Source organism: Aquarana catesbeiana, linkage group LG10 (assembly GCF_042186555.1).
Source record: "Aquarana catesbeiana isolate 2022-GZ linkage group LG10, ASM4218655v1, whole genome shotgun sequence".
Taxonomy (NCBI): domain Eukaryota; kingdom Metazoa; phylum Chordata; class Amphibia; order Anura; family Ranidae; genus Aquarana; species Aquarana catesbeiana.
Window position 1 is genome coordinate 217,406,301 of NC_133333.1, and position 15,721 is coordinate 217,422,021.

The following is a 15,721-nucleotide window of genomic DNA, read 5'->3' on the forward strand; positions in this document are numbered from 1 at the left end:
AAACAAATCCTGTATATGGATATAATGCAAAGAACAAACTCAAGGCATCAAAGTGGGTTCTTATATATGCTCTCAGCCTTGTAGTCATTTGTGTGTATGTTTTTTGGCTTGTTAATAAATTATTTTAGGGTAATGCGCTACACTTTAAAACTTTTTTTTGGTTGTCTTAAAAGATTCCCCCAATCAGAAGAGGACAGCATTCCAGTGGCTTTACCTAATATATACACATGAAGGATCATGATGCTGTTGATCCAGATTTTAAGGCAGCGCCTGTTCTTTGCATGTGTCATCGACTTTGTTTTTTGTGTATCTTTATGAGATGACAGCACTCAAAGGTCATTTCATAAATCAAACAGAAGATTATCTGAGCCAGTGTCTGAAATGCGCTGGCTTTTTCCAGCTTTTTGTAATGGTATATGAACCCTTTTCCTTTGGGTACTTCATCTGCCTGTTACCTTTTTTTAAATCTTGTAATTGACTAAAAAACTCAATAAAACTTTGAGTAGGACATAAAAAAAAGTGTGTGTACATTTGGAAAAACCTTTACTTTCATTCAGCTCTTATGCCGCGTACACACGGTCGGACTTTTCGTCTACAAAAGTCCAACGGACGCTGACGGACTAAAGCTGGCTGGTAATCCGATCGTGTGTGGGCTTCTCCGGACTTTCAACGGACTTTTTCAGCCTCAAATCCGACGGACTTTAGATTTGAAACATGCTTCAAATCTTTCCGACAGACTCGAGTCCGGTCGAAAAATCCGCTCGTCTGTATGCTAGTCTGACGGACAAAAACCGACGCTAGGGCAGCTATTGGCTACTGGCTATCAACTTCCTTATTTTAGTCCGGTGTACGTCATCACGTAAGAATTCGACGGACTTTTGTGTGATCGTGTGTAGGCAAGTCTGTTCGTTAGAAAGTCCGCCGCAAGTCCGTTGAAAGTCCGTCGAAAGTCTGTCGGACAGGCTGTCGGACTTTTGTAGCTGAAAAGTCCGACCGTGTGTACGCCCCATTACAGTAAGTGGCGAACATCCAGCAGTTCCGTCTGGAGTACACAGATCACAGCGGGTTGTTGGCTCGGCGCCTCATCATTTGAGAAAATATTTTGTATTCTTTTCACACTGCATTCTGCGAGTGGACGAGGGGAGATTATGATGCACCTCCTCCATCCACAGAATGTCTTGCATTTGTGAAAAGGTGCTGAGCAAACCACCCACTATGATCTGTGTATTCCAGTTTGAACTGTGTGTGTCTCAGCAGCTGCTATTTGGTTTGTTACTGTAATGCCGCATACACACGATCGGATTTTCCGACAACAAATGTTGGATGTGAGCTTGTTGGCGGAAAGTCCGACCGTGTGTATGCTCCATCGGACATTTGTTGTCGGACTTTCCGCCAACAAATGTTGGCTAGCAGGTTCTCAAATTTTCTGCCAACAAATGTTTGTTGTTGGACTTTCCGATCGTGTTTACACGAGTCCGTCGCACAAAAGTCCACGTAAGCGATCAGTCTTGTAAAACTACCGTTCGTAATGGAGATCTCATGTACGTCTTGTACGTCACTACGTTTGTAATTGTTGGTCAACATTTGTGTGACCGTGTGTGTGCAAGACAAGTTGGAGCCAACATCCTTCGAACGAAAAACTAGGGTTTTGTTGTCGGAAAGTCCGATCGTGTGTACGGGGCATAAGAGCAGAATGAAGGTAAACCTTTTACCAAATGCAGCAGCATACACAAATGGCACACACTTCATTGATGGTATTTTTTTTTTTTTTGCAGTGCAAGAATTGTTTTTGTCTAGAGTTTTTTTGGAGCTGCCATATAAGTTTGGTCTCAGATTAAAATGAGAGAGGTTATACCCTGGTTTCAGGTCACCGTTGTACCCTCTGAGTACTTTGGAGCTTTGTGTAACAAGGGTTGGAAAGGGGAGAGGATGGCATAACATGGCATATGATCAGCAGATGGGAAGTCTGTGCTGTTTTATCAGTTCAGCATTGAGGCATGCCAAACTGCATTCAGCAAACTGTAATGAGTGTGGTAGGACACTTCATACCTCAGTGGGCGATCAAACATTCTTAATGACTTTGTGCTGCAGCAGTTCCAAGATTGTGATATTTGTGGTAAAGCATTAGTAGCCAAATATCAGAGTTACATTTTATTTTCAATAATTTATTGTTCAGGTATACTGGCAGAGCAGTTTGTACCGGATGGCCCTCATATGCACCTAATTAATGGTGAGGAGCACAGCTGGGTGAAGCTGATGAACTGGCAACATTCTACCATGTACCTCTTCTATGGCCTCTCTGGAGTGGTGGACATCCTTACCTATTTTCCTCTTAATCTTCCACGGGGGCTGGACCGTCTCTCACTGGCACTGGCTGTTTTTATTGAAGGTAACAAGGCTAATTTTTTTTTTTTTTTAGGTCTTCACTTAAGTGTATCTGTAAGCTAAATGTTTTGATTATTTGTTTTTATCCTGGCTATATAAGCAAATGGTTAATCATGTTTAATGTTACTATTTTTATTTTTTCGTGCATGAAGGAAAATCCCATCATGGTCATTTGTCACCAGAACTAGTGTCCCCATTGTTGATTGTTTTTTGTATTGCTAAAGATAGCTGCATAATTGTGCTTTATCTACTGTGAGGCTGGGTTCACACTGGTCCGACAAACGCTCCGACATTGGGAGCTCATGTCGCATGACGTGTGAAATGTAATGTTTCCCTATGGGAGCCGTCCTAACTGGTCCTACACAAGTCGTTCCGACTTTAGAAATGCTCCCTGTACTACTTTGGTCCGACTTTGATCCTACTTCAGCCTATTGACTATCATTGAAGTCGGATCAAAGTCGGATTGCCGTCTTGCATGATCCGACTTCGGCACGCGACTTGTGCTCAGATGTTCTTGAGGGGGAACTCCGCGCCAAATTTTAAATAAAAAACCGGCATGGGTTCCCCCTCCAAGAGCATACCAGGCCCTTGGGTCTGGTATGGACCTTGAGGGGAACCCCCTACGCCGATAAAAACGGCGTGGGGGTCCCCCCCAATCCATACCAGACCCTTATCCGAGCACGCAGCCCGGCCGGACAGGAATGGGGGTGGGGACGAGCGAGCGCCCCCCCCCTCCTGAACCGTACCAGGCCGCATGCCCTCAACATGGGGGGTTGGTGCCTTGGGGGAGGGGGCGCGCTGCGGCCCCCCACCCCAAAGCACCTTGTCCCCATGTTGATGAGGACAAGGGCCTCTTCCCGACAACCCTGGCCGTTGGTTGTCGGGGTCTGCGGGCGGAGGGCTTATCGGAATCCAGGAGCCCCCTTTAATAAGGGGGCCCCCAGATCCCGGCCCCCCACCCTATGTGAATGAGTATGGGGTACATGGTACCCCTACCCATTCACTAGGGAAGTGTCAATAAAAAAAACTACAGTACATAGGTTTCAAAATTAATTTATTGGGCAGCTCCGGTATCTTCTTCCGACTTCTCCCGGTGTTCCGCCTCTTCTCCCGGGCCCCGCCGCTATCTTCTTCCAGCTCTATTGCCAGCGAGGGGCCCGGTCTGCTACCGCTGTCTTCTCGCCGCTGTCTCGCCGCTGTCTCGCCGCTTCTTCTCTTCATCTCTTCTTCCGATGTTGACACGACGCTCTCCCCGGCTGGAATGCTCTCTGTGCGCTCTGCTCTGACTTATATAGGCGGTGACCCCGCCCCCTTATGCCGTCACAGTCTCTGGGCATGCTGGGACTGTGACGGCATAAGGGGGCGTGGTCATCGGGTGATGACCACGCCCCCTAAAACGTCACAGTCCCAGCATGCCCAGAGACTGTGACGGCATAAGGGGGCGGGGTCACCGCCTATATAAGTCAGAGCAGAGCGCACAGAGAGCATTCCAGCCGGGGAGAGCGTCGTGTCAACATCGGAAGAAGAGATGAAGAGAAGAAGCGGCGAGACAGCGACGAGAAGACAGCAGCAGCAGACCGGGCCCCTCGCTGGCAATAGAGCTGGAAGAAGATAGGGGCGGGGCCCGGGAGAAGAGGCGGAACACCGGGAGAAGTCGGAAGAAGATACCGGAGCTGCCCAATAAATTAATTTTGAAACCTGTGTACTGTGGTTTTTTTTATTGACACTTCCCTAGGTGAATGGGTAGGGGTACCATGTACCCCATACTCATTCACATAGGGTGGGGGGCCGGGATCTGGGGGCCCCCTTATTAAAGGGGGCTCCTGGATTCCGATAAGCCCTCCGCCCGCAGACCCCGACAAACAACGGCCAGGGTTGTCGGGAAGAGGCCCTTGTCCTCATCAACATGGGGACAAGGTGCTTTGGGGTGGGGGGCCGCAGCGCGCCCCCTCCCCCAAGGCACCAACCCCCCATGTTGAGGGCATGCGGCCTGGTACGGTTCAGGAGGGGGGGGGCGCTCGCTCGTCCCCACCCCCATTCCTGTCCGGCCGGGCTGCGTGCTCGGATAAGGGTCTGGTATGGATTGGGGGGACCCCCACGCCGTTTTTATCGGCGTAGGGGGTTCCCCTCAAGGTCCATACCAGACCCAAGGGCCTGGTATGCTCCTGGAGGGGGAACCCATGCCGGTTTTTTATTTTAAATTTGGCGCGGAGTTCCCCCTAAAGATTCATACCAAACACAGTGCCGGGCATTGGCGGGGATCCAAGTCGGATCCCCGTTCATTGAAAGTCGGACACATGCCGGCTTCATGTCGTAGGGCAAAGTCGGATCCAAAGTAGGACGGCTGTCGTGTCGCACCAGTGTGAACCCAGCCTGAACCTAATTTAGAGATTAGTCTGAAAAATAAATCTTTGTTGCTTAGAGCAATCAATCTGATTATGTCTTTCATATTCCCAAGTAGCATATAAGAGAATGCAGGAAAACTTCTCAATGGTTCCTAAAGGCGCACACATTGTTGAGCTAAATAAAGTCCATTTGATTTAGTGAAAGTTATTTTAGCTTTTTTATGTCTGTTATGCCCTGTACACACGACCGGTTTTGCCGTCGGTATAAACTCCGAAGGTTTCTCCAACGGAACTCCGACGGAATTCCACTCAAGCGGTCTTGCCTACACACGCACGGTCAAACCAAAGTCTGACCATCCAGAACGCGGTGACGTACAACACGTACGACGGGACTAGAAAAAGGAAGTTCAATAGCCAGTAGCCAATAGCTTCCGTCTCGTACTTGCTTCAGAGCATGCGTCGTTTTTGGTCCGTCGGAACAGCATACAGACGAGCGGGTTTCCCGATAGGAATTGGTTCTGACGGAAATATTTAGAACAAGTTCCATTTCTAGGTCTGTCCGAATTTTCGAAAAAAAAAAAGTCAGATGAGGCATACACATGTAGCACTAACTCTAGGTGGAGCTGCTGGTTTACGTTGAGTTTACTTCTGGACGACACATGCACCAACACTGGAGTACGTTTTCAATGCTTTATTAAACAGACAAACTTTAGGAAGTAGCAGGAAAGAGGCGAAAAAGGAAACTTTCAGGAGAAACTCAAATATCTTCTTGTAGAATCTTAGCGGCAAATGTCCTGGTGAAATTCAGATAATTATGTGGAATGCGCTCCCCTTGTGGGACACACTCCTTGCTCGTCTGGATAGGCCTCTCTCTCCGGTCTAGCAGCCAGTACGCAGCACGAATCAAAAGTCTCTGCCACAGACTTGTTTGGGGGAATAAATCCGTACGATCCTCTGCCACAGGATATATCAGATTTTTCTGCAGTGAAAGTCAGTCACAGTGCCTGAACCTTTAAGCCGAACCGGCAACACTATGCTGTATAGTTACTTCTTTTGGATACGTCCTCCAACCGAGTCACCAGGCCCCTCTATAGACCAGCTCATCGCGTGATCTCCCCAAGACAGGTCCTCCCCTGGAATCTCCTCGGCTGTCCAGCTTCGTCACACAGGACCGACAGCTCAGGACCATTCCTCGGGCGCGGTGGTAGGCTCCAGACAAGCCTCTGGACCCACCCCTATGCCGCTGTATCGTGGGCCTCACGATTGGAGGACCACGAGGTAGCTCCTTAACGCATACCTGTCGGCCAGGAGGGCCAGCAGGTGGCTGTCAAAATGAACCCTAGAACATGGCGTCTGTCCCATAAATACCCTCTTCCCAGAATGCAACTCGGAGGACCACCTCCACCGAGCTTGTCTCCGAGACAGAGGAGCATCTATACACTTCGACGCGTTGCCTTTCCAACACTGACCAGTGGCAACAGCGACACCCACCGGTCAGCACGGAAACACACACAACGTCAGCCAAGCTGGAACAGGGGCGAACTTTTAACCTTCCTAACACACAATATACTAAATTTACCTAACCTGTGGTAGATTGTAAATCTACCAGCACTACACACATGATCAGAATAGACGATGAAAAGCTTCCGTCTGACTTTTTCTGTCGGAAATTCCGCTCGTGTGTACGCGGCATTAGCCGTTATTCCCACTTTTGCTTCTGAACACCTAGGGGGTTGATTTACTAGAGTCTCAGCTTCAAACATTTGTAATTAGATGAGGTAGTCATAAAAGTGAAAACAATATAGAGTTGATTTACTAAAAATGGAGAGTGCAAAATCTGGTGCAGCTCTACATAGAAACCAATCAGCGCCCATTTTCTTTTTTTTTTTCGTCAAAGCTTAACTGAACAAGCTGAAATTGGAAGCTGATCGGCTACAATGCACAGCTGAACCAGATTTTGCACTCTCCATTTTTATTAAATCAACTCCATATTGTTTTCACTTCTATGGGGCTACCACATCTGATTACAAATGTTTTGTAGCTGAGACTCTAGCTATTGCTTAAAATGTTTAAAAGAGTGTTTGATAGGTCTGAATAAGTTACTATTTATTTCCTTCTAGTTTTCCTTATAACCCTGTCATTCTTCTCTTGGCAGGTCTCCTATTCTATTACCATGTCCACAATCGGCCCCCTCTGGATCAGCACATCCATTCCCTGCTGCTCATAGCGATCTTTGGTGGCTCTATCTGTGTTATGATTGAAGTGTTTCTAAAGGAAAACGTTATCCTGGAATTATTCCGCTCTAGTCTAACCATCCTCCAGGGAACGTGGTTCTGGCAGGTAGGTGCCCACCCAAGAGGGCATCAGGCAACGAAAATAACATTAACATAATTAAGTCAATTGATGAAAACTATGCTGAAAATCAATCCCAATTTTCATCACCGAACGAAAACGGGACGAAAATATGAGGGAGGGACGTTTACCCACCTGAACTTCAGTTTTCTTTAGAGCTACACCTGTCTGTTAAAACCCCAGCCCCCTGACTCTATTGGCAAGCTGTATTGGCTGAGAGAAGCAGGCTCCCATCAATCCTTTCCCTTTCCTATGCAGTTTCACACATTACACTCATTCACATTATCTCTTTGACGCCCTCTGCTGGCCTTTTCTAAATCCACAATACAATTCCATCCCCAGCCTATAATGATAGCACATTAAAGTTTAACCACCTCCCACCCACCGTATAGACATATGACGGGGGGGGGGGGGGTGCTCTCATATGATGTCGCCCCAGTCTCACAGCAGCGCGGCGATCACAGGCGCTCTGGGCGCGACCCAAAGAGCTGATGACGTGGCTCTTTACCCATGTGAACAGCTGTGTCCAATCACAGCTGATCACATGTAAGCAAAGAAATGTCGGCTCGTATCCGATTCATTTCATACACTCTACAACTGATTCGTATCAGATTAATTTCATTCACTTTACTACCGATTTGTGTTGGATTAATTTCATGCATTTTACAAATGATTCGCATTGTATTAATTTCATTCACCTTACAACTGATTCGTAACTAATTCATTTCATACAGTTTACAACCAATTCATATTGGAGTCATTTCATTTACAACCAATTCGTATCGGATTTATGTCATTTCACTTACAACCAATTAATATTAGAATAATTTCATACATTTTACAACCGATTTGTATCGGAATCATTTCACCTTACTACCGATATGTATCGGATTAATTTCATAAATTTTACAACCGATTCGTATCGGAGTCATTTCACCTACAGCCAAATGATATCGGATTCATTTCATTTCGCTTACAACTGATTCGTATCGGTTTAATTTCATACACGATACAGCCCGATTCGAATATAGTTGCGTCGGTGGCACAGCGATTAATATCGGATCCATTTCATACTCTCCACAGTCCGATTAACTTCATACACTCTACAACCGATACGTATCGGATCCATTTTATACAACCGATTCATATTGGATCTATTTCATGCACTTTACAACCGATTTGTATTGAAATCATTTCATACAGTTTACAGCCGATTTGTATCGGATTCATTTCATTTCATTTGCAACCGATTTGTATCTGATTCATTTCATACACGTTACAAACGATTTGTATCGGATTCATTTCATAAACTTTACAGCCGATACGTATCGGATTCTTTTCATACACTTTACAGCCGAATCATATCGGATTCATTTCACTTGCAACCGATTCGTATCAGATTAATTTCATTCACTTTGCTACCGATTCGTATCGGATTCATTTCATACATCTTTCAACTGATTTGTATCGGAATCATTTCACCTTACAATCGATTCGTATCGGATTAATTTCATGCATTTTACAAACGATTCGCATTGGATTAATTTCATTCACCTTACATCTGATTCGTAACGGATTCATTTCATACAGTTTACAACCGATTCATATTGGAGTCATTTCATTTACAACCAATTCGTATCGGATTTATGTCATTTCACTTACAACCAATTAGTATTAGATTAATTTCATACATTTTACAACCGTTTCGTATCGGAATTATTTCACCTTACCACCGATTCGTATCGGATTAATTATATAAATTTTACAACCTATTCGTATCTGAGTCATTTCACCTACAACCAAATCATATCGGATTTATTTCATTTCACTTACAACCAATTCGTATTGGACTAATTTCCTACACTTTCAGGCACGGTCACAATCGTTCATGGTTATAGTTTAGTCCTACTTATTCAATATTCTGCTATCCCTTTCTTTTTTTGTCTGCCAATAAGGCCACCTTTCTTGCAATTGTTGCAAGCATTTCTCCAGTGGCACAAAATCGTCTCCAGTGGCATTCAATCGAGCCACTCACCGTTTTCTGTGTGTCGTTTCTCCTTTTAGGTCAGTCAAATTCAGGTTGTTCCATCCTGCACCAGGTTGGACGTTATTTCTTCAGGTAAAAAAAACAAAAAACACACAGGGATCACTTCTCCACCGGGGCCAGTGGCATAGGTTGCTTAAAGCGGAGTTCCAGGCTTTTTTCATATATTAAAAGTCAGCAGCTACAAAAGGTTTAGCTGCTGACTTTTAATAAACAGACACTTACCTGTTCCACAGTCCAGCAATGCTGCCGCACGGAGCCTCATTCCTCTCCCCCTCCTCCTCGGCGTAGGCGGAAGCAGGAAGTGGGACAGGAAGTCCCACTCAAAACTAAGCACCCATTCCCCCCAAAAAAAGACATGCCAAATGTGGCATGTAAGGGCGCGAGGAGTGCTTAAAGCGTAAGTTCCACTTTTGGGTGGAACTCCACTTTACCAGGTATATAATAGGGAAAAAAAAAGGACTTTTAGGTCACCCTTACTACAGGTTCTCGGTCGACTGGGTTTTCGACCTCAACTAGGACTTCACTACTAGGGTGCCAGTCAGGTGTGTAGTACAGGGGTTCCTCTCTCACGTCATCCTGCAGCACCCTTTCACTAAATGTTTACTTCACATACACGACTAGACTGCTCATTGGGGCGTTAGTTACTGTCACACGTTTGTTTTGCATGTCACTCTGTTTTCGTAGAGCGACCCTTCACCTATGCAGACAAGGTCAACAAAAGACTGAGCTTGTTGACAGTGCAAGCATTGGCAGACCGAGCACACGTCACGAACTACAAAACGCAACATTCCTACTTAGGCCATACCAGACTTCAGCTTCTCGCCCCAGAACGCCCTGGGGCTCTGGTCCACAGGATGGTGCTCAGCACAGACAGGCACCCTAGCTATCGGTTACCAGGCTTGTCACCTCCTGGCTCACTTCGGTTGCCATGCACTCTTTTGAGTTTTCTAAATTTCCACTCAACAGCATTCAATGCTTCAGAAGCTTCCCCACTGCGCCTGTCGTTCCTTTTCCTGTCCTTCTCATTTTCCTTCTTATCTAAATTTTCTGTATCCAACTCTGCTCACTATCATACCGCTACGACTCTTCTTAAGCACATGCACCCCCTCTCCTTGTCTTTAGCTGGAGCCATGTCGCAGACTGGCAGTGAAGACTTCACCTTCGCCTCTGTTACTCTCCGCGAGTTCAGAGTGTGGCAGCGTGCCATCCCTCAAGGGATGGACCAACCCCAAGCTCACAGCGAAGCTGCGGCATTGGGGCGTTCCCTACCCCGCCACAGCCAGGAAAGCCAAGCTCTTCAGGCTGCTTTTCTCACCACCAGTGACAGCTCAGCCCAACACCCAGCAGGCATCCCTGCAGTCAAATCCAGTGGCACCAGCGGCACAACGTTTTGTACCCTCGGCAGCACACATCACGATTCTATCACAGAGCTTACTACAGTTCAGTCTCTATCGCGAGGCATCTGTCATAAGCTACTAATTGTTACTCAGGCCAATCCATTTGTAAGGTCGTATGTACTCCTAACTCAGCTGATATTCTGCTTTACATACTCCGCTCATTTCACACACCCCAATGCCCGGTTCGAATCTAGCCATGTTGGCGGCACAACGATCCGAATACAACACGATTCCATTTGTCATACAGCTTCCTTCAGGCCGGTCTCCATCATGAGGCACCTGATACAAGCTACCAGTCGTTACTCAGTCCGTCCATTCGTACGTACTTACAATCTTAGATGCATAAAGTGGAAGGCCCGGCATAGTCCATCACTTTCCTAGGTAACAATCTTGACACTCGCCCCATGTAGGCCAGCCTACCTCCTGACATTTGGCCTGAATCAGGTCGGTTATTCACGACTTTACCCTTTCACAAGGGTGTACTAAGAGACAGCTACAATCCCTGCTAGGGATGCTTAATTTGCCATGAGGATTATCTCTTGGGGCAGTCCTTCATTTCATAACTCTTGGTTTTCCTCTCTCGGGTACAAGACCTGAATCAAGTTCTTTCTTGTCCTTACAGGACCCCAAAAAGCTATTCTTATTTGCATCTCCTTTCGGATCGGAGCAGCCTCGACCGCATCTCAGCACAGGGTTCCAGACCATGTTATAAGAATCGGGTGGGTGGAAATCCGCTTGCTTCGCTCGATACATTCCGAACCCTTCGGTAGAAATGTCACATGCCTTCTCCTAGCTTGCCCAATAAAAATCACAGGACCAATAAAGAGGTACTACCCTATCCGAGTATTTTCGCCTCCTTTTTTTGGCATACCGACCAGCAGACCAGGGCACACCTCAGGTCTATGTTCTGTTGTAAGTCTTGTCGCGTGTTTATGTGGTTCACATCTGTCTCGTATGAAGGGCTTTGACTAATATTATATATATATATATATATATATATATATATATATATATATATATATATATATATACACACACTTTTTTTTCAGCGCAGCCAGGCATAACAATGCCTTTGCTGTTGGCGAGTCCACGAAGCCAGGCTCCATTTTTTCAAATAGCTGATTGGTGGGAGGCTGGAAGTCATAATAGCCTATAGGGTGCAGTGACAGAAAGAAATTTTTAACCCATGGCAGCCAATCAGATTGCTATGCTTTAAAAGATACCTGATATTTGGCTTTTTAATGTGTTACTGTATACCATTTTTATCCTCTTATTCAGGGACATCTATTATGAGAGAAATATGGGGTATCCTGATTCCTAGTACATTCTGGAAATGCTGCTTGCCAGTCTGTCTTTGCCTTCAGCACTTATAAAGTACCAAACTTTGAACAAGCATGCTGCAAGTAAAATTACAGCTCATACTTTATATTTTTGAGGACAATAACTCAGAAGGCATTTAAGCTAAGGGTTCAACATGACAGCCAGGAAGGTGATATTTTCAGAGGGAAGTCATCAGTGGTAGCCCTGTATTTATCTCACATTGATTTTCTTTATATAAGCTCGGTTGTCAACATCACCCAACGCCATCTAAATCTGAAGGCCTCAGTCATGTTTTTTTACTCTTGCAGATTGCGTTTGTGCTGTATCCGCCAGGAGGAAGTGCTGAGTGGGACCAGAAGGATCACGAAAATATTATGTTCATTACCATGTGCTTCTGTTGGCATTATGCTGTGGCCTTGCTGATCATGAGCGCCAATTATTTCCTGGTCTACTGGTAAGTAACGGCAAAGAAAATGGGATCCAAGTGGAATTAGGGCTTTGTGTGTGCCAACACTGTGGGCTCCCCTTACTGGCTGAGTTTCATTATGCAGGCAAACACAACACTAGGACAGACTGAAAGAGTAGAGATTGGTAATGGAGCAATTTGCCCCAAGGGTCAGCCTTATTTGTGTGGGGTCTAGCAATGGGATAGTCTCCTTCACACTAAGTCAATTTGAAAGAGATTGACGACTGCACAGATCACCCATGTAACAATTTAATTGATCGCACCGGCCTATATAAATCTGCATTTTGCACATTAACCTGCAGTTTAGATGGCTAGAGACCAGGGGCGGATCCAGAGCCTAGTCTCGGGAGGGGCACTGCCAGAAAATACGTTTTTTTTGCGGACAATTTATCGGGGAAATGGCTGTTGTTGGTGCTTTAATCATCCCGGCACCATGGTTGTTATGGTGTCAGGATGATTGAAGCGCATTAATTCTATTAATACATTGTAATATAAAATGAAATCATTCAACTCACCATAATGCAGAATCCGTGGGAACCCCGAGCGTGTCACTTGCCACCATCGCCTGCCACATTTTATGGATTGTCACTTGCCTGCCACCAGATGCAGATTGACACCTGCCACATGTTGCGGATTGTCACTTGCTACATCAGCTGCCACTAGAGGCGGATTGTGACTTGCCACACATTGTGGATTGTGACTTGCCACGTCACCTGCCACTGGATGCAGATTGTCACTTGCCACGTCATATGCCACACATTGCGGATTGTCACTTGCCACGTCAATTGCCACTAGATGCGGATTGTCACTTGCCACGTCATCTGCCACACATTGCGGATTGTCACTTGCCACGTCATCTGCCACTAGATGCAGATTGTCACTTGCCACGTCATCTGCCACTAGATGCAGATTGTCACTTGCCACGTCATCTGCCACTAGATGTGGATTGTCATGTGCCAGGTAAGATGGTGTTTTGCTTGTCTCTTGTTTTCTTGTCCCAGAGACAGGCAGCAGAGAGATAATGTAATTTCCCTGCTGCCCACGCTACCTGCACAGTGAGGGCGGAAGTTAATGCAGAGATGTGGGGGCGGTGAGAGATGATGTCATCTCTCTGCTCCCCTGCCAGTTGGCTCGCTGATTGGCCAGCCACCCCCACACACACACACCTAGCCTGTCTCACCCGCCCATCCACACATGGAGCCACCCGCAGCCCGGCCAATCTGCTCTCTCTCCCGCCTGCTTGCCCACCCTTACACGGAGCTGCCCGGCACTCCCGCAGAGCCGCCCGCTATCTTATCTGCCCGCGGTGGAGCCGCCCGCTCTCGGAGCCGCCCGCGGAGCTCACCCGCCCGGCCTGGCTGTAACAGATTTCTCGGGGGTGGCAATTGCCCCGTTGCCCCCCCCTGGATCCACCCCTGCTAGAGACATCTCTAGCCATAACTATCCTGCAGGAGCATAATGCTGCTTCTGCTGAATTCTTCCAATAGTACCTTTTTACTACAAAGACATGACACATTCCTTCAAAGCAAATAGACCCTTTTGCACACTAGTACTGACTAGTATTCCAATGTTTCTCTTCTGCTTCAGTTTTTCTCCATCACATAGCTAAGGAACTCTCAAGAAGGTTGTAATGGTGCCCAATGCAAACCTGTGGCTTTGTCTAACTAAAAGGCAGCTTTATCCACACGCTGGCTTGTATACAATTTTGGGGCAATTTTTAGGCATTTTGCCAAGCAACCCCTGAAGAAACCTCAAGGCACCACAGGGTGCCTGGCCTGGGCACCCTGATTGAACAAGGCTGCTTTATGCAATGCAGGAAGATCAGAACATTACAACACCCTGTCTCAGTACTCCCCTCAAGAGCCCTCAGCCCTGATGCAAGCAGTGGGCCGGCTCTTGGGAGGAGTTATGCAAATATTAAAATGCCCCGATGGATGGTTGTCAGTCTGAAGGAGCTGGTGTTCCAAAGCCTCCTTTAAAGGAGAAGTCCAGCCTGAGCTTTTTAGGCTGGGCTTCTCCTAAGGGTCACAGCAGTGCAATTCATTTTTGCACTCCTGTGACCCATTTTCAGTGGAGAGCGGTTTGAAGTCTGCTCTCCGCTGACGTCACCAAGTTCAGTCCAGGCAGCGCGTCATCCTGACTTAGGAAGTCTGGATCCGCCAGTTGCCTGGACTGATCACAGCTCAGCGCTCCAATGAGCATGGAGGAGCAGAGCAGGAGAGATGCTGATTGACAGCCAGCAGCTCTCCGCTCGGGGAGGTGAGAGAACCTGAGTCATGGCGGCGATCTGCAATTTTTATCGGGACTGCGACATTATGGCGGACACATCAGACACTTTTGACTCATTTTTGGGACCATTGGCATTTATACAGCGATCAGTGCTATAAAAATGCACTGATTACTGTAAACATTTTACTGGCAGGTAAGGGGTTAACACTAGGGGGCGATCAAGGGGTTAACTGTGTTCCCTGTGTGTGTTTCTAATGTTAGGGGGAGGGGACTGACCTAGAGGAAATGACAGATCCTGGTCCCTAGCTATTAGGAACACACGATCTGTCACTCCTCACCGAACAGAACAGGGATTTGTGTGTTTACACACACACGTCCCTGTTCTGCCTCTCATACCCACGATCGCTCGTGGCCGGCGGTCATCGCGACCGTCGGCCACGAGCATCGGCACCCCCGCACCCTGCAGTGCGCCTGCTATCCTGATCCTGCAAGCCTACGTATAGCTACGATGGCTCACGGGATCGTGCCGACCTGCCACAGTATAATGACGGCGGCTGGTTGGCAAGCAGTTAATAAGGGAACTGAAATCCAATGAATAAAAAAGGCAGGTCAAGTTAGGGAGGAAGAGCTACTGCAGATTATACTGGACATCCTCCAGCCAGGAAATAAAGTGGGCTCTATGGTGTCCTTTTATGAAAGTGCGGTAAAATACCGCTTTTCAGTTCTCAGGCATTCTCAGAGGAGATCGCTCTCCTCTGAGTGCCTGTTTATGAAAGTGTGTAGATCGCTTCTCATGTTGAGTTGAGGAGCGATCTACAAACGCCAGGAACTCCTGAGAATGGCTCCTCTCACTATAATCTCGTGTGATATAGCGGGATTACAGTATGAGGAACCATAAAATACAAAAGTTTAACACAAATCAGCACACATTATTTCCCAACATATTAATAAAATAATAAAGATAAATTCCCCCTACACAATATACATTAACCTAATTATAAAAAAAACATTGTTTTTATCAATATTTAAAGATCATACATGTCCCTATTTAAATGTGAATGGTGTATAGTAAATGAATGTAATGCACATATGTAATGCAGCTATACACCATTCATATAAATGCAAAATACATTTATAATCATTAAAAAAATAATTTTAATAAAGTATACAAGTATAAATA

General features: G+C 46.3%; 1 protein-coding gene across 2 annotated transcripts in view; it reads left to right on the forward strand.

The window, feature by feature from the left end:
- TMEM45B (transmembrane protein 45B) overlaps positions 1–15,721 on the forward strand; it is a 37,172-nt gene that overhangs the window by 15,146 nt on the left and 6,305 nt on the right. For both annotated transcript variants that reach the window (XR_012236400.1, XM_073603310.1), the window contains exons 3-5: positions 2,177–2,389; positions 6,886–7,070; positions 12,155–12,300. Coding sequence is in view for 1 of the 2 variants with exons in the window: in XM_073603310.1 (XP_073459411.1) it covers positions 2,177–2,389; positions 6,886–7,070; positions 12,155–12,300 (544 nt within the window). In the remaining variant the exon portion in view is untranslated. The remainder of the gene's footprint in view (positions 1–2,176; positions 2,390–6,885; positions 7,071–12,154; positions 12,301–15,721) is intronic.